The sequence below is a fragment of the Crinia signifera genome, chromosome 3, assembly GCF_055691185.1.
Source record: "Crinia signifera chromosome 3, ASM5569118v1, whole genome shotgun sequence".
NCBI classification, from domain to species: domain Eukaryota; kingdom Metazoa; phylum Chordata; class Amphibia; order Anura; family Myobatrachidae; genus Crinia; species Crinia signifera.
In genome coordinates this window covers 178,149,792-178,170,160 of record NC_139219.1, presented here as the reverse complement: position 1 = coordinate 178,170,160, position 20,369 = coordinate 178,149,792, and the positions used below count along the sequence as shown (strand labels likewise).

Here is a 20,369-nt window from a genome sequence, read left to right as displayed (position 1 = left end):
AGGTGACAGTGCGTGCAGGGCTGTGGTACCCAGGTTGCCGTCTCCCCTTTGTGAAGCTCCTCCGCTTCATTTATTCAATGGCGCATGAACTGTCTTGTTTGGCGTACTGTGAGCGGGAGCTGGGGATCTGTATCGCCACGACAGTTCAGTACAATGCCTTAATGAGAGAGGCATGTACTTATGATTGGCTTGCCCAGCCTCAGCAGCAGATCGGAGGACCGGGACTTGTCGTGGAGGTGGATGAGATCCTGTACACTAACTGAAAGTACTCCATGGGGAGGATTCTGCCACAGCAGTGGGTATTCGGTGGCATGTGCCGAGAGACGGGGGCCTGCTTTATGGAAGCAGTGGAATGCTGAGACGCCACAACCCTTATGGATGCGATAACATCGCATGTTGCCCCTGGGAATGTCATCTATAGGGAATGCTGGGACTGAGGAGTTGGTAGCGGCCGGCTACGAGCACGCCAGGGTAAATCACAAATATCACTTTATGGACCCCGAGTCGGGAGTACATACACAGAACATAGATGGTATGTGGGGGGCCGCAAAGTGGCACAACAAAAAACAACGCAGCCCTGCAAGGCACAAGTTAACCTCTTATTTAGAGGAATTCATGTGGAGAAAAACTGTGGCAAAAGACCAGCCATTTCAGCGCATTTTATATGCCTTGAGACACTTTTCTTTATATCTTGTTATTTCTAATGATATTGTTCTTTTGATTATATTGTTCTTTCGGTACTTGTTTCCTAGCACAGCGCCCATCGGGTCCCATTGCATACCTTAACTTAAAGGTATGCGATGGGACCCGACGGACCCGATCTTCAGGCTTTTTTTGAGGTTTCCCGACAAATGTAAAATCGGGTCCATCGCATGCCATTATAATGGCATGCCACGCGACCGACCCGATTTTACATTGTAAGCATTGTATGTAACGTTAACTTCCTATGTAAAATCGGGTACATTGTATGCCATTATAATGGCATACAATACAACCAATGCGATGGACCCGATTTTACATAGGAACCAATGTTAAATGGCGCCCCATACCCAATTTTTGATTGTATACCCACCCTGATGGGTAATTTCTATGTCAAATGCCCCCCCATTGTTAACGCCACCCCACGATCAACGCCAACCCGAAGCGTGGCGAGCGCAGCGAGCCCACGAGGGGCGGCGGTACGCGTCCTTGGGCCTTTTCATACCCCTACTATCCACGTCGGCGTGGAGTTGATTTTATATAGTGTGGCGAGCGCAGCGAGCCACTGAGCCCGAAGGGTGGCGAGCCACCCTTCAGGCTCGGCGGCTCGCTGCGCTCGCCACACTATAGAAAATCCACTCCGGACCGACGTGGATAGTGGGGGTATGAAAATGTCGGAGGACGGGTTCACGTTGATAGTGGCGTGGCGTTAACAATGGGGGGGGGGGGGGGATCATACAATGAAAAAATGGGGTCTGGGGGGCATTTAACATTGGGGCCAATGTAAAATCAGGTCTCAGGGACCATTTAACATTGGTTCCAATGTAAAAAATCGGGTCGGTCGGGTCAATCGCATCGCATGCAATTTGGTTGCATGCGATGCGATTGACCCGATTTTTGCAACCCGATTGCATACAATTAAAATCGGTGGTGCCGTGCTAGGAAACAAGTACCGTTCTTTCTAATGATATTGCTCTTTTGATTATATTGTACTTATTCCATTTTAATGATCTTACTCAGTTCCGACAAAATTTACAGTTAAATGTTAACCTGTGTCTACATTACATTGTATGGATGCTGTGAATGTGTTCCTAAAACAACACCAGTATCAACGTGAACCTGAAGCATGGCTAGCCCCGCTAGGGGTGGCGGAACGCGTCCTCTCGACTTTTTTCATACCCCCACTATCCATGTCGGCGTGGAGTTGATTTTATATAGTGTGGCGAGCCCGAAGCTCGGGTTCACGTGGATAGTGGGCCAACGCTACACTTGCAAATTTATGGGGTGGTGTGCATACTGGGGGAGGGGTTAATATGGGGTCGTATGGATAATGGGGGGGGTACCTAAAATAGAAGGGAATACATTCATTCTTAATATCGCATTGCATCCCATTACAAGTTTTTGTGTCATACAATGTGTGGTTAACAATGCGATGCGATAACAGCGGGAAAAAATATCCCACCCCAAAAATTCATTCATTTCTACTATCGCATCGCATCGTATGACACTACAAGTGCACATGCGATGCGATTTCCTTACCCTGAATAGCCCACTACGCAAATAGCTTAGTGGGCCCCAACTAACATATCAGTACCGTATTAACTGGTATATTTTATTTACTGTTGTGTGGCCAATGTATTATTTAAATTACGTCAGTGTTGCCCCCGCTAGAACAATAGGGCTGCTTTTACAACCAGACTGACGCGCTGGGTAGGAAAGTATCTTTATTATATAATAAATGCTGGCATATGGAAATTTCTCTAAACATTCACATAAACCAAATATTATTTAACAAATGTAAAAATTTAAGTTAGTATTTGTTTAATGCACCAACAATTTATAATTTTAGGTATACATGCTGGAAGAGCGTAATTTACTAGCAGCAGCCATTTTTAAACACGAGCCATATCAACTCAACGAAACAAGCCCCAATAAAGCAGTATTGCTTGGCAGCCGTACCTCTTTAGAGAACAAAGCGTGCCACTCTGTCAGAAAGAAGCACATCTGTCAGCCAGCAGAGCACATAATTAGGATGGTGATTAAGTGATTAGCCATCTTCTGTCCAATTTTGTTGAAATAATAAAATGGGTCTTACAAGCTAAATGAACTCAGTACACAAGTTGTTTAAAAGTACTATGATATCTAGGTCCTTTGGTAATTTACATGAAATGTCTAAAAAAATATATATAATTTAGCACAAAATTACTCAATGTCTAGGCCACAAGTGTCTCCATGTATTTTAGTCCCTATACAGCAGTGCACCAGGAGAAATCAGAGAGGACTTCATCTGTCTGCAAAATTGAATGAAGCGGTTTCACCAATTAGCAGCAATTTAATAACAGCACCAGTAACGGTCCACACATGCCATCCAAAAAATGCAAAGCTCCATGGCCCTAAAAATTCCCATGTCATCACATGTGTACAATACATTCTGCAAGTAAGTACAAATAAGCATCATTATTCATAACAGATGGTGGGCCTGATTCAGAAGTGAACACATTTGCTATTGCTGCTTCTTACATGGGAGAAGCAGTGATAGCTCGTGTACGGTGATCAATGATGCCTACTGCTTGCGTTAGTGATCTGTGCTGCGTCCTAGGATGCAGCATTGGATCATCTACGACAGGTAACTGTTTTACACAAGCCGGCCATCACAAATACAACAAAGAGGCCGGGAAATGTGTCTTCTGACAGAGATCCTGACCTCAACACTACGCCGCAATCACGGTGACACGCCTCTATTTTGGGAAATGGAGTCTGTTACAATTCCCTCCCCTCTAATTGAATCAGACTGTCAATTGCATACTGCCAAATCGAAATCGCAGACTGCACACAACCTCCTCTCTGCCGGTAAAAGTAGAGTCTACAGCGCTCAGACTCCACTGCACATTCGAGGGAATTTTCTTTTAAAGGTTCTTGGCAGCACTCGCGCTCCTGCCCCCATCCCTGGGACTCAGTGGCATGCATATACTGGCACACTGCACCCATTATACACCACTGCTGGCATTAACTAAATAAATAAATATCCTGCTCCCTGAGTTCCACACCACATAGTATGTATCCTCCAGTAGATCCTGGGCCAGATTCTCTAAGCTTCAAAAGTGATAAAATGGAGAGTGATAAAAAGCCAGCCAATCAGCTCCTACCTGCCATGTCACAGACTGTGTTTGAAAAATGTCAGGCAGGAGCTGATTGGCTGGCTGTTTATCACTCTCCAAGCTTAGAGAATCTGGTCCCCTAACTGTTAGAAGAAATTATGGCGAAGGGGGCAACTTTCTTTTTCAGCCAGGTCCATAAATATTGGGACATTGACTCAATTCTCATATTTTGGGTTCTATTCACATTAGGTTTGATATGAACCTAAGATGTGCTTTAACTGCAGACTTTCAGCTTTAATTTGAGGGTATTTACATCCAAATCAAGTGAACCGTGTAGGAATTACAACGGTATCTATATGTGCCTCCCACTTTTTAAGGGATTTATGCTGTATCCAATGTAATTCTATATGATGCAGCACAGCAGGTAATCTGCCCTGATAGCCTTATCTTTTCTTACTTGTACTATCCACTCTTACTTTCCACAAATAAGATTTAAGTTACAATATAATTTGTTGCAATTCACTTTTGTGTGATACATAATATCCAATCTCAGACTTACCAGATCACAGGGACATCTCTAACTTATTAAAGTGGTAATACAATTTTCTTACCCATATCTCCTTGAATTCTAATGTACAATTCTTCGCCTAGCACGGTTCATTCTACTTGATTTTTGTGCTACACACATAGATAAAACGTATATATTAGTAGCACAAACTAATCTCGCACTGTATGTTTGTCTTAGTTATATGTGATGTATGTTTTTTTATCAAAATTGAATAAAATATTTTAAACATTGTATTGATTTAGTAAGTAGTGCCCCAGCAAAAAAGAGTTTCTTTTCTCTTCTCGTTTTGAATATTTAATTTAAACTCTATGGGAGCACCGCCAGACATGTTATTTAGTTTATAAAATAATCCTGTATAACATGGTTAGGGTCTCCATAAATTAATAGGATATACCCTTATTTTTCTAAAAATTCTGGCTGAATGAAATTGTTTTAGCCTGTGCATAGTAACAATCCCCCCCTTTTTTGCACTATGTCACAGACTGTGTTTGAAAAATGTCAGGCAGGAGCTGATTGGCTGGCTGTTTATCACTCTCCAAGCTTAGAGAATCTGGTCCCCTAACTGTTGGAAGAAATTATGGCGAAGGGGGCAACTTTCTTTTTCAGCCAGGTCCATAAATATTGGGACATTGACTCAATTCTCATATTTTGGGTTCTATTCACATTAGGTTTGATATGAACCTAAGATGTGCTTTAACTGCAGACTTTCAGCTTTAATTTGAGGGTATTTACATCCAAATCAAGTGAACCGTGTAGGAATTACAACGGTATCTATATGTGCCTCCCACTTTTTAAGGGACCAAAAGTAATGGGACAAACTAAACAATACTAAATCAAACTTACACTTTTTAATACTTTGTTGCAAATCCTTTGCAGACAATTACAGCCTGAGGTCTGGAACACATAGACATAACCATTGGCTCCCATTCCCCTACAGAATCCTCTTCAAACACCTCACACTCACATACAGGGCCATCTCTAATTCCATTGCTCCATATATCTCTAACCTCATCTCCATTCATACACCCTCCCGCCCTCTACGGTCGGCTGATCACTGCTTTCCATGCTAGAGTACAGGACTTTGCCCGTGCTGCACCACTTCAGTGGAACGCACTCCCTCGCTCCATTAGACTCTCCCCGACATTGCAAAGCTTCAAACGGGCACTGAAAATTCACCTTTTTATCAAAGTGTACCCCTTCCACTGCGTGAACAAGCTGGTTCTCCGACCCCTTGCCTGTTTATATCCTACTATCTAGCCACCACCCACCCGCTTGCTCCTCTTGTAATCTGTCTGTCTCCCCTTCCTACTAGATTGTAAGCTCCTCCGAGCAGGGCCCTCTTCCCTCCTGTTGTCAAAGCCCACTTCTCTTCACATGTCACTCACAGCTCTCCTATACTCAAACCCCTCAGTGACCATCTTCATCCGCATACTCATCTCCATCATTGGCCTCAAGCCTCTAGTTGTATGTTTATTGAGTCCTCATTACTTACATTTAAGCTGTAATGTGTATTGAACTGTGGCGATCTTTATTTGTACTCTATTTTTGTTATTTATTTAATGTTATGCCAAGTTTTGTCTCCATGTATTGTTCCTTTGTACGGCGCTGCGAAACACTTGTGGCGCCTTATAAATAAAATAATAATATTAATAATTATAATAATAACCAGACACTGGGTTTCATCCCTGGTCATGCTCTGCTAGGCCTCTACTGCAAACGTTAGTCTGCAGTTAAAGTATATCTTGATTGGTTCATTTCAAACCCATTGTGATGATGTATAAAGCCCAAAATATGAGAATTGTGTCGATGTTCCAATATTTATGGATCTGACTGTATTTGGTTGAATCCCTTTCTGCACCTTATTAGCAAAAACCTCGATAATGGAAATGCTGTAGATGTGATTTTCCTAGATTACGCTAAAGCATTTGATACTGTCCCACACAAGAGATTGATTAATAAAATGGAGAACCTAGGATTGGGTGAAAATATCTGCAGATGGGTAGGGAATTGGCTATGTAATAGAGAACAAAGAGTGGTTGTGGAAGTGGTAAGTGGAGTGCCCCAGGGTTCGGTTTTGGGGCCCATTTTGTTTAACATTTTTATTAACGATATTGGGATAGGGTTACTCAGCAATGTATCCATCTTTGTGGACGATACAAAACTTAGCAAAGTCATCAAATCATCAGAAGATGTCACCATGCTTCTAAATGATCTTGCAATTCTAGATGAGTGGGCAAAAAAATGGAAGATGAGGTTCAATGTAGATAAATGTAAGGTTATGCACCTTGGGAGACACAACCAGTGTGCAAGTTACAACCTTAGCGGAGAGGAACTGGGTAATTCCATACTTGAAAAGGATCTAGGAGTCCAAATAGACAGCAAACTGGGATGTAGGGGACATGCTCAACATGTACAAGTATATCAAGGGCCAATAAAAGGAACTGTCACACACCCTCTTTTCTACTAGAAAGGAATCTAGGACACGAGGGCATGAGTATAGATTAGAAGAAAAAAGATTTCATTCAGCTAGTAGAAAGAATTTCTTTACGGTCAGAACAGTCAAACTCTGGAACTCTCTTCCCAGAGAGGTGGTAACGGCTGGCTCATTAAATACGTTCAAGGCAAAGTTGGACAAGCATTTACTGGATAAAAACATCCATGGGTACAAATAAGAAATATAATTTGTCTGTAAAATATCAGAACCTTCCAAATCAGCAATGGATATCTATACCAGGTTGAACTAGATGGACGCAAGTCTTTTTTCAGCCTTACCTACTATGTAACCTTCTCCCCTTCTCCTTCTCAACACTACACCATATTTCACAAGGTTATTGTTTTCCTGTTTGAATGTTTTTACATTCCTATTATGAAATGGACCACGATCTTCATGTACTTTATCCTATTAGCACTGAGAACAGAGCTATAACTTACTTTTGACATAGCTGGCTGAAGAGCATCTTTGGCATGACAGGTTCCTTTCCAGTCTCCTTCATACTATGCAGGAATAAAACTACTGCAGATGTGAGAGGTCCAGGACTGGGAAGATTAATCACCAGGGGATCCTACAACAAAGAGCACACAACATGACTTCTATACTAAAAGCCTGAAGCAGAGAAATGACACATGTTGCTTCCAAACTGCATACATGTAAACAATGTTTATTTGCCCATATGCAAAGCTGACAGACCTTGCAATGAATGCTTATGAATACACCAGATCATCATCAAAGGGAAACTTAAGGCCCCCATACACTATGCAATTTGGTCCCGATTTCACCCGGTTCAGATAGGGCAGTGAAATCGGGCCAAATTGCATGTCCAGAACCCCCGGTCTGACCCGATGCACATCGGATCGGAGTCGGGAGGTCGGACCGGCTGCACATATGATTCGCTAAATCTTATGTGCAGCCTGGCAGGGGACTCTGTGAGGAAGCAGGAGCAGAGAGCTGTGCTCCAGGAAGGTGGAGGGAGCAGGGTGGCGGGGATGCTGTGGGACGGATGGCGGGGGACGCTGCTAGTAGGGCGGATGGCGGGGGACGCTGCTACTAGGGCAGAGGCAGCGGATGCTGCGGGGGACAGTGACACAGAGGCGGCAGTAACGTAGAGCCGGACAGGGGGAGCCAGGAGCTGTCAGTGCTGGAGAAAAGCCCATACAATGAATGGGCAGCCTGTGATTGGCTGAGTGCTCTCTCAGCTAGTCAGCAATTGGTGGCTGAGAGAGCGCTCAGCCAATCACAGGCTGCCCATTCATTGTATGGGCTTTTTTTTTTATTTTCAGCACTGACAGCTCCTGTCTCGCCCTGCCCGGCTCTTCGTTACTGCCGCTTCTATGTCACTGTCCCCCACAGCGTCCCCTGCCCTACTAGCAACACCCCCCCCCCCCCACCAGCCGCCCTGTCTTTTCAATTGGATTCTCTCCCGCCGCTACACCGGACCATGCGGCAAGCGGGAGAATAGAAAAAAATCCTATTCAAAAGACAAGGCGGCCGCTGATTGGCTGAGAGCTCAGTTTTTTTATAGGATTTTTTTTTCTATGCTCCCGTCGCTCGCCGCTGCTCTGCTCTCCGGTCCCCGCCCCCTGCCACGGACCCTCTCTTGCAGCCCCCCCCCCCCCCCCCCGGACCCTGCTCTACCGCTGCTCCCCGGGTTAACGTGATAAATCGAGCCAATTTATCACATGTAAGAAATGGCACATAAAGTGTCAAATCGGTACTGGTTTCCTAGCACGGCCACAATCTTATGGATCGTGTACCTTTAAGTTAAGGTACACGATCCACACGATGGACCCGATTTCCTTTGAAATCAGGTCCATTTGGCCGGCTAAGACACAATATCGGGGGCATCGCGTCGGTCGGGACCATTAACATTGGTCCCGACGCGACCGACGCGATGCCCCCGATTTTTCCATAGGCTTCAATGTTAAAAAATATTTTAACATTGAAATCGTGTCGGGAAAGGTAAAATATCGGGGGCATCGCGTCGGTCGGGACCATTAACATTGGTCCCGACGCGATGCCCCTGATTTTTCCATAGGCTTCAATGTTAAAATATTTTTTAACATTGAAATCGTGAGAAAATGTGAAAAATGTGAAATGGGCCAATATGACCCATTTCACATTATAGATGTCCCCGTCGTCACCCCACAATAGACGCCAACCCGAAGCGTGGCGAGCGCAGCGAGCCCGCAAGGGGCGGCGGTACGCGTCCTCCGACCTTTTCATTCCCCTACTATCCACGTCGGCGTGGAGTTGAGAATAGAATAGTGTGGCGAGCGCAGCGAGCCACCGAGCCCGAAGCGTGGCGAGCGGACGCGTATAACTTCACAGGTATACGCGTGCGCTCGCCACCCTTCGGGCTCGGAGGCTCGCTGCGCTCGCCACACTATTCTATTCTCAACTCCACGCCAACGTGGATAGTAGAGGAATGAAAAGGTCGGAGGACGCGCACCGCCGCCCCTCGCGGGCTCGCTGTGCTCGCCACGCTTCGGGTTGGCGTCTATCGTGGGGTGGGGTTTACGCCGTTAAATTTGGGGGGGTTGGGAATATTTTACTTTGAATCCAATGTAAAATCGGGTCCCAGGGACCCGATTTACATTTCATTCAATCAAAAATCGGGTCGGTCGCGTCGATCGCATCGCATGCGACCAAATCGCATGCGATGCGATCGACCCGATTTTTCCGACACGACCACCCCGATGTAAATCGGTGTGGCCGTGCTAGGAAACAAGTACCGTCAAATCTTATCAAGCTCTCCCGGGAGCTGCCGGGAGAGCTCAGGGGAAGTCGGGGCTGACTTGTCCTTAGGACAAGTCGGCCAAATGTATGGGGGCCTTTACTGCTTATACCCTCTACTAGGTACACAAGATATGCCTCCAAAAAGGTGTATTTCTTTACTTACATCCAACTTTGAACAATTTGCATCAACAAACCGTCAGTTAAGCTTAAGCGAGCATGATCCCATACAACCCAGTAACAACCCTTGAGTCATATGCGTAGAGACAATGGAAACGCGTAAGACCATTTCATCCATTCTTATGTACACTCTGTTCTGGAACATGCACAGAGTGAACTGATGTAAGGTACGCTCTTAACAAATAATCTTATAAGAAACATACAATATCTAATATACTATGTTAATGTCTGTTTTATTAAAAGTTTTCTGTTTGGGTGTATTTATTTGACAATTAAATAAATACACCCAATTTAATTTAATTGCCAATGATGATTAAAATAAATAAATAAGAAAATAATCAATGACCCTAAACCTCTATCATCAGCATGTAGTGGAAAGTCTGGTAAATTCTATTATATATAAAAGGATTTTGAAATGCCAATATCGAGCCTAGAGGCCAACCCTTTGTCATACCTGACTGAGATGAGACTGGCGTGTGACTGGATGAGTTTGTTCATGAACAGTACATAGAACAATAAGAATAACAGCACACAATAGAAATACTTTGGCAGTTAATGGCTTAACTGTGAGACTAGCAAATACCTTGGAGCATCTGAATTGCTATGCAAATCATACGAAAATATATATATTTTAATTGAAACACTATCAAATATATGTGTGCTCTTCCCTTTCCCCAACTGTGCATTAATACGTCTTTATGAGTGCAATGCAGTAAAATGAGAATGCGGTTAAAACACTCATTTTCAGGGTTTTACTGCATTTCTAAATGTACTTAGCTCCAGCTGCTGAGTTTCCAATGCAGAAGGTAGCACCTGCAAAAGCTAGTGTTAACTTATGCCCCTTTCCCACTGCAGGCTTTACACGGTAAAATGCTGTTTTTTTAGCCTTTTTAAACGGCTAGAGCTGCAGTGGGAAAGCTCCAGGTTGCTTTACACGGGTAACAAATACCGGTATTTGTTACCCGTGTAAAAAGCAGTGTTTTTACCGTGTAAGAGCCGTTTTTTTGGCGATGGGAAAGGGTTTTAAACGGTATTTAGAAATAATAATAAAGGTTAAGAACTTGATTCGTGCATGTGATGTTTTTAATGACAGGCAAGGTTTACTAGAGAGTTTAAACGTGTTGCTTTGTGGTTTACACAGGTAAGTGTGAATGGGACATTTACTGCTTTTAAACGGTAATTTAAGCTGCAGTGGGAAAGGGTCTTTGTGGCTCTTACCCGGGTAAAGACCCGTTTAAAAAAAACGGGTCTTTACCCGGGTAGGCAGTAGGGAAAGCAGCATTATAGAAGCCTAAGGGCATCTTTCCATATCAGTAATGTACAGGGACCGGATTGGACCCCTCCCAGCATCTTCAGTGACCACGTTTCACTTAAGTGGCCACTGAAACCCAGAAGTCCAGGGATCAGCGGCCATTGCAAAGGGCAGCTTTATTGCTAGAGCTACCCTTTGTGTTACTAATCACATAGGTAAGTATATATGCCATTAGTAGTGGCACAATGTACCAAAGGAGGTTGGTACATCCTGCCAAATTTGTGAAAAACAAGAGTTCTTTGCAGTACCAAATGAGTCTCTAAACCAGTGATTTTCAACCTTTTTACCTTGCGGCACACTAAATAAGATTTTAAAATTGCCATGACACACGATGAGAACCCCACAGGGCAAAATACATTGGCCCCACAGGAAAAAAAAAAAATCTAATGGCCCCATATAAAAAACAATCACACTGGTCCCCACAGGTAACAAAAATAAAATTCATGAATACATTACATGAAAAGAAGAGACCAGTAAATAACAGTTGAACTGGTGGTGGCTGTAAACTGATAACTAGTTACCAGACTGTCAAAATTATGGAGTAGGATAACAATGTCAGCGATGGTGACAGCGCACACATGAATTTCTCTGTCTGGTGCCATCTAGAGGTTGTCACTACCCCCCCCCCCCCCCCCCCCCATAGAGGTAAACAGCAGCGCTTGCCTTTTAATATATAGGATATGGACAATGTGCATTTGTTTCATGTCTAGAATAGCATAACAATTGCTCCAAATATTCTTACCAAATTCTCTTCATCCGGGCAGATCTTCAATTTTGCACCCTTCTCTTTCATTTCAGCCAGAGTCTCAGATAGCATGTGTGTATGGGCCAGGTTCTGAAAATAGAAAGGGCTCATTACCACAAGGTTCTAAAGCTGTATCCCCAACTGGTCTGGAGGGTACCAACAGGGGTATATGGACCACAGGTTGGGAACTGCTGTTGTAAGTGATGGATTTAAGGAGAATTCCTAGTACATCAGCCAGAAAGATTAGCATTTAATTGTGGTGTTGATTTGGGGTGTTATTAACTTTTCCCTAGTAAATATCTAGTTGTATTAACACATCTGTATATATTTCTAGGGACCATGTAATGCTAAATTTTTATGGTTTTATAATTTCTCTGTGTGAAATATATACATAGACGATTCTTGTTTAGAACAACATTTGTCTGGGTAATGGCATTTACATGAAAGATCGTTAAGACAATGTTTTACCCACTGAATTCATAGACGGACACAAATTATCCACCTTCAGACAGCAAGTTGTTTCCTTGCTAGTATTCCCTGATGCAGGAAAGTATGTTCTGGTAAGCATGTGACCCTTTATTATTTCCCATAAACATCTTTAATGATGAGAGTTTGAATTGGGGCGGTGACCTAAGCAACAACACTCCTAGTAGAAGAGATGGACCCCTCTCCTATGCTGCTTGTACTAATTGGGTATTATATCACTTGCCACTAACAAAGACAGCAATGAACCATGACATATCAACAAATTAGACCCTGTCCTCCTTAGCTGCACAGAACCCAACATGATGATTAACTGCACAGGAATCCAGCCATGTTACCTATGCCCACACAGTGTTTTCAACTGTGCTTCTGCTTAACATATTATTGCTAGCTAAAAAGAAATGTGCTCATTCAATCATGCTGGACTTCATTATGATAATTAAAGTTAATGCAATGAAGAACTCAAATGGCCATAAGCAAACCTGTCTTCTTTCTTTGTGTATTGTTTAATATAGATTTCAGATATGGGCCAAAAAAAACCCATGCAAAATGTTTCTTGATGTAAATATTATACTTATAGGAGTTTTAAGTTAACGTAGAAAAATGACAGTACTCACATTGTAGCCTTTTATTTCTGATTGGACAAATCACAGGCTCAGTGTGTGCATTTAGAACAAATAAATATATATATTTCTTTCTCTCCTCACAGCTTTTTATACAGGTAAACAGAAATGGAGAAATACACTTAACGCTGGTTAACTGGAGGGATTATGTTTTCACCAATGTATTACTAGGCTGTCCCCTGTAATCCCCCAGTGATTAGTGGCCGGGGCGATGTATTAACAATGAGGCAGATGTATCAAACTGCCTATAATTGTTTTTTAAATAACGCAGATTCCCTGGCCTCAGCACCTTACTTGTGGGTACATTCTGCGAATCCTATGGGTTATTCAGATCTTTAATGTCAGCGATAATGTTCCTAATGGTGATCCGATGCTACATCTTTAGTTACAGGCAGCAGATCTGAGATGTTACAGGTGGGCATCTAATTAAAAAAAAAAATGGCACCTGAATCCTTTACTTGCCTTTTTTTGATCTGCTGCTACCAAAGACACAGCACTGATCACTCCTGTGTCCACTTCTAAGTCAAGCTCAATGAACGACTACTCACTAAATGCACACAGACCCGAAACCACCGGACACGAGGAGCTGCTTGTACTGTATTTGTATAGGCAGCACCTTATGTCTGGTGGTTACGGGTCTGCATATGTTTTAATCCCCTGGAGGCTACTATGGACCGAAGAGGATGGAAACTACACAGGAGTATGTAAGCATACATTTTCTTATCCATAGGTCTGCATTAGGATTCTACGGTTGAGGAGGGCCAAACCTATGGGCTCAAGGGAGATGTACAAATAGAGCCATCCTCATCTAGCCCTTTAATAGGATTATGTGAGCCAGAGCTGTCAGACTTAATCCTCTGCTTATCCCCTACTGCAGGGGTTCCCAATCTTTTTCTAATCATGGCACCCTAGAGTATCAGAATTTTTCCACGGCACTCCTAGGCCCCAAAAAATATATATCAAATTAAATAGATTGTGTTTATATGTGCTTCTTAGGTTCAGTTATGTGGTAAATGGAAAGATTTGGTTCTGATTGTACACATTTTATGATTGGCAGCCACCAGCACTGGTTTTGTCCAGAAATAATTGATCATAAATCATTTGAATTGGTCCTGGACGACCAACCCGAGGCACCCCTGCAAGTGTCCCGAGGCACCCCAGGGAGCCTAGACGCACAGTTTGGGAACCACTGCCCTACTGTATTGTATTGCAGCTGAGAACAATAGACAATAATAAGACTTGGTGAGTCATGGCACACCATGGCTCTCCAGAGAAGGCAAGTTGAAGAAGGCTCTATCTATATTCTCTTGAGCCCGTAGGCACGTGTGTTTATTTGGGAATGTTATGGGCCCATTAATGCCCCGCATGCTTGTTGTTCAACAAGACCCTGCATGCGAGGGAGGCAATATTTTAATTTTATTATTTTTACACATTTATTATCAAACCCTGGGCGGTGATCTCCACAGGCTGTGGCACTACACTGCTGAGTGTTGGAACCTGGTGTTGGTTCTAAAAATACGGTGAACCCCCTACTCTTTTTGTCCCCAGTATTTTTATAACCAGGACCAGTCTAAGAGCCCAGTGCTTGTTTATGTAATATGGGAGGGACCTTATTAATTTTATCCCCGTATACCAGAAACCAGGACCGGCTCATAGAGCCCGGGGTAGGTCATAATCATGGGGGGACCCCTCATTTTTTTTTTATATTTATCTTTTCTTTTATATTTATATATCTGAGAACTTTATGGCCATTTGTGGCAGAGTTCTATCGATGGTCTACGCATTCGTAAGGCTGAATTCAGCCGAGCTTGCCGCAAATAAAATCATCAACTTGGACGAATTCATCCCTTTATAAATTTGTTGGCCACCAGGTCCCACCCACAAATAGGATTAAATGGGTATGAATGGGTGGATTCATACCCATTCGATCTTAGTAAATTTCCATCTAAATGTTAACATTTTTTTCCATCTTATCCATAAAACCAGTTGTGCACCACATACTCTTATTATTCATTTTTCATTGCTTTACATTTTAGGCACATTCAGGAGCTTGTAGATTTTAAAAATAATCAGCTAATATATTAAGTGATTTAAACTGCAGGATTAGAAGAAGAAAAAAGTCCTTACCTGCATGACAGCATTAAAGAAACAGGTGTTGCCTAAATTTGTTATTCCTTTCACAGGGACAGATGTGCTGCAAAGGGCAGTTCTCTCTTTAAATAGGTCACTGCTTTGTTCTTGCAGGCAAATAAGTTTGGAAGTAGATCCTGGAACATAAAATATAGATTTCTTTAGGTCCATAATATACACATATGCATACTGACCAACAGTTGTAAGTTATATAGTTGATGGGATAAATAGTGAATTCTGAAAAACATCAAAACAGTAACAACCCTTTGAGTGCCAACATCCATGAGAGATGCGCAAAATATCTGGTAAAAATGTCAGCATCGCTCTCATTCGTTATATAAATTTAAATAAAAAATGTTGTGTTAAAAAAGATAATATTCCCCATATAAAAAGACATGGCATTACAGGTCATTATGATGATTAAAAATGTTTGCTTGGCAATTTTGACACATTCAATTGGCATATTAATCCAGTGGCACATTACTTGATCTAACTTCTAAGAGAGTGAAAATCAACATCATCATCATCATAATAGTCAGAAAAAGCAGAGTATTGTAAAATAAAGTTGCGCTCTAACGCGGTTCCCCCCAAGTACTAGTGCTAGCGTTTTCTCAGCACCCACTGGGTTATTACGGACTGCCTATTTTTTTCATCATCATCCCTTTTGAGACTCACCATCCTTATATAGTAGCATATCACCTCTTCTGAGGGGTAAAAAAGAGCACTGGGATAAGTTTATACGAGTGACACCTGTAAAGTAAAAAGTTGTTAGTAAAATAATATTTACACTCCTTTTGGAGGATGTGAGGTGAGAGAGGGAGATTGTCATGCTGTCCCTACTAACCCTGACCTTACAGAGGCAGCGGCATTCCTCAGCTCAGTTGCTGTCCGCTTCTGGGTGGAATCTGCTGTTGCGGCTTTGGTCCTGGGACGCGGCTTGCTGACGTCAGCGGCTGGCGTGTTGGTACTTCTTACAGGTGTCACTCGTATAAACTTATCCCAGCGCTCTTTTTTACCCCTCAGAACATTTGCATTTTATGAGAGCTGCTATACCAACAGCGCAATTTTCTATAAGATATCATCTATGTTTTATAAAAGTTTTATGTGTTATGTTATTTTTTCTTTTTGAATAAATGATTTTTATACACAGTGTGCCTCGTCTTTGTGATATTCTATCAACTTTACATAATATATGTAAAATAATAATAATTCAGCAAGAGTAATATATCGGCTTTAATATAGCATCTGAGTAAATAATTACTCAGATGAAATGTAGTGATGAGTATATAATACTGTACACTGTAGGTGAATTTACTGTACACCTCTAAAGTCCCATACACACTGGGTGACTGTGAGCTGAAAGCAGCTTAGTTTTGCTGTCTGAGCTGCTTTCAGCTGAAAAACCACCTGGCATGTACGGGATACAGTCATTGGGTCACATGTATGATGGTCGACATGCATTTAGGTCAACATGTGTCTAGGTCGACGCAGGAAGGTCAACAGGGTCATTAGGTCGATATTCAAAAGGTTTCATGCCCTACCATCCACTAGGGCATGCCCGAAGCATGGTGAGCACAGCAAAATTCGGGACCAAAAAAATGTGAAAAATCCCACGTCGACCTTTTGACTGTAGACCTAACCCAAGTTGACCTAATGACCCTGTCGACCTAGACTCATGTCGACCTAATGGTGTCGACCTACTGACTGTGGACCAACATTGTGGTGACCTAATGATCCATACCCGTGTGTATGGGGCAGTGATAAGCGGTATTACCAGCAGATGAGCGATGGAGAAGAGTAGCTATGGGAAGCCGCCCACCGCTAGGAAAATCGCTAAAACGGACGGAAATTGCTCAGTGTGTATTCAGTGAACGATTAGGAGTGGTTTATTCAAGGGATCATTGAACAGTTTAGTAATCCTGTTTTGTTGTGAAAGTCTACCCGTACTCATTATACTGACACCCATTGACCAACAAATACCGACATGTTCACTTGACCGACATGATCAAACCAACAGGTCAACATGTCAAAATGAGTTTTCAAGCAATTGACTTTTACATAGTTTGCGATCCCAGGGGACCTGGAGGAGAAATCTAACAGTGTGCCGAACGCAGCGAGCCACCGTGCCCGAAGCATGGCGCGTGCAGCGAGTCATGCGAGGCTACGCGGTACACTCAGCCGGTGGCTATGTCGACCTACATGGACATACACATCACAAAAAACGGTACTTGTTTCCTAGCACGGCCACAATCAGGAGTAATCGTGTACCTTAACTTAAGGTACACAATTAACGCGATGGACCCGGTTTCCTTTGAAATCAGGTCCATTTTGCCGGCAAAGGCAAAATCGGGTCCATTGCGTCGGTCACGTGCATTAACATGGCACGCGACGCGACCGACGCGATGGACACGATTTTGCCATAGGGTTCAATGTTAAAATATTTTTAACATTGTAATTGCGTTCATCGCGTCGGTCTTGTGCCATTATAATGGCACAAGATGCGATGGATGCGATTAAGCACATTTTACATAGGTATTGTGAGCGGCACCCCACGATTGACGCCAACCCGAAGCGTGGCGAGCGTAGCGAGCCCGCGAAGGGCGGCGGTACGCGTCCTCCGACCTTTTCATACCCCTACTATCCACGTCGTCGTGGAGTTGAGAATATAAAGTGTGGCGAGGCCGAAGTGTGGCGAGCGCAGCGAGCCCAGCGAGGGGACGCGTATACCTGTGAAGTAATGCGCGTCTGCTCGCCACGCTTCAGGCTCGCCACACTTTATAGTCTCAACTCCGCCGCCGCTCGCCACTCTTCGGGTTGGCGTCAATCGTGGGGTGCCATTCACAATGGGGCCATTTGGGGTCTGGGGACAATTTTACATTGAATCCAATGTAAAATAGGGTCCCAGGGACCCTATTCACATTTGATTCAATGTAAAAATCGGGTCCATCGCGTCGGTCGCATGTGATGCCCAAAAAACATAGAAACAAGTCACTTGTCGGAATGTTAAATGTCAGTATTTTTACCATGTCGGTATAATGACTGTCAGTATATTGACTGTCAGACAATGGGTGTTGGTATTAAGACCGTCGGTAAAATGTCCGTCAGTAAATTATACTGAACCCCTCTCACACACAGGTATGCTTCCTCATATTAGCACGTATGAAGACAGCACATTGGCCCTTATTCTGATCTGTGCGGCCGGAGCCGCATACGTTGCTCCGGCCGCACAAACCAATCCCCGCCTACAAGACGGATCGCCACGGCCGTCCGTACGCGGACGGCTGGCGATCCGCATGAAAATGGTGGGGCGTACGCCTCCACCATGGTGGGAGCTGCCCCCTGCATTCGATGGTCGACGACCATCGAAGGCAGGGCCGCACGCTCCACCAGCTCACGCAAGCTTAGACCACACGGACAATCGTCCGTGTGAAAGCTTGTATGGGGGCGGAGAGCTGACATCCGGCGATGTCAGCTTTCCGCCCCCATCACTGGCGTCATAGCCTCATTACCATGCATACGCCCCGCGTTTGCATGGGAACGCCCATGAAACGCGGGGCGTATGCATAGGGAAATGAGGGTATTAAGCCCCTCACGCCCCTATACGCCCCCTTTGCGGCGTATAAAATTTTTGTGCAGCGATTTCGCCTGCACATGCGCAGAGTGACCTCTGCGCATGTGCAGAGTGAAAACATCGGCGGTACGGCCGCACGCGGGCCGTACCGCCGAGATCAGAATAAGGGCCATTGTACCAGGGTCATAAAATTAACATGAAAGCCAAATACTTAGAATCTGTAAAGGTGCCGATAGACGGTGCGATCATTGCATGTGTTTGGAACGCGATTGCATCGCATGCAAATCGAATGCGATTTGCGTGCAATGCGATCGGGACCTAGTTCAAAAAGTATGTGCAGCTTATACATTTTGAACTGTGCGATGGGATGTGCGCAGGAGCGCGCATAGCATTTCACCAGCAAATCGCACCGTGTATGGGCACCTTAACACAAAGGTTTTACAGACAAAAGATTGACAGTCCCTCCCTCAAAAATAGATTTAGGCTTATAGTAACATGAAAACTCTTCAATATCACGAGGGAATTATAAGAGTTAGAGGTGATAGCAGCCAATACAAGATGTCAGAGAGTTTATGTTAGAAGATTGTTTCACAAAGTATACAAAACCATGCAAAATCTCTATAACTATCTATCTTTGATGAAAGGTGTCACTGATTTACTATAACTACATGACAGCTGCTGCATCTGTATATGAGGCAAGATTTGTTTGTTTGTATCCTAATGAAAAATTATGACAACTAAATACAGGATCTATATTCACCATTATTGAAAGTCGGCCAGAGTATTGTTTTGTCTTCCTTGTTTGATGGCTTTTTTTATATATATAGGTTTCAAGTTTTGCCAGCAGTATATATATATATATATATATATATATATATATATATATATATATATAGTGTGAGTCTGCACAAGAAAGCTGTGCATCACAATCAACATCTGGAAACATGTGTAGCATCTGGTGCCACAGCTGACATTTGGTCTTTTTCTGCATAATTATATACACACAGATATGTGTTTGAATGTTTGCAAATCCAGAGGTGACAGCACTTATATTAAGAGTTATTGGCAGGATGTGAGCATACATAGATTTCTACACACATTCACCCGCCAACATATTGTAACATAGAAAAATTTAGAATAAAAATGGAAAAAGGTCAAAACCAGTGGAGTACAACTAGTATTTCTTATACAATAAATATCCTTATTTACTGTAAGCAGTGGCATTCGAAATAATAGTCTCATTAACTTACCGCCTACAGATACCAAGAGAATGAAGCTATGTGGCCTCAGATTCCAGTGGCAGCCTCCGTACTCTCGCTACCAGGGTCATAAATATGAACAATACTGACATATTTTCAGAGTTCAAAAATATTGATTAACACAGCATGTCAATGCAAACGAGTTATGGACTTAATAAATGCCAGAAATGGTGATTCTACAATGTAGATTTTTGACATACGAAGTCATATTTGCACTAATGACTTAAAGAGGGAATCTCATTAGTTCTGGGGACATTGCAGGGACCAATTTACATTAATGGAATGTTTATGCCAAAGGTTCTACTGCAGAGCAGGGCAGAGAAAAGGAGACTACTCCACGGGGAGTTCTTCTGCATTTCCTACATGAACCATAGAGTAACGCATAATTAAAAAGTTCCAAAAAGCTACATTTAATTAAAGAGAAATAAAATGAGACTGACAAGTCGCGTATAATATTTTCCGGTACACTGA

General features: G+C 43.1%; 1 protein-coding gene across 3 annotated transcripts in view; it reads right to left on the bottom strand.

The window, feature by feature from the left end:
• The window catches only part of USP45 (ubiquitin specific peptidase 45), a 152,033-nt gene that overhangs the window by 79,062 nt on the left and 52,602 nt on the right, over positions 1-20,369 (bottom strand). For all 3 annotated transcript variants that reach the window (XM_083176997.1, XM_083176996.1, XM_083176994.1), the window contains exons 6-8: positions 15,066-15,205; positions 11,830-11,922; positions 7,297-7,427 (exon numbers count right to left, since the gene is read on the bottom strand). In XM_083176997.1, the coding sequence (XP_083033123.1) occupies positions 7,297-7,427; positions 11,830-11,922; positions 15,066-15,205 (364 nt within the window). The remainder of the gene's footprint in view (positions 1-7,296; positions 7,428-11,829; positions 11,923-15,065; positions 15,206-20,369) is intronic.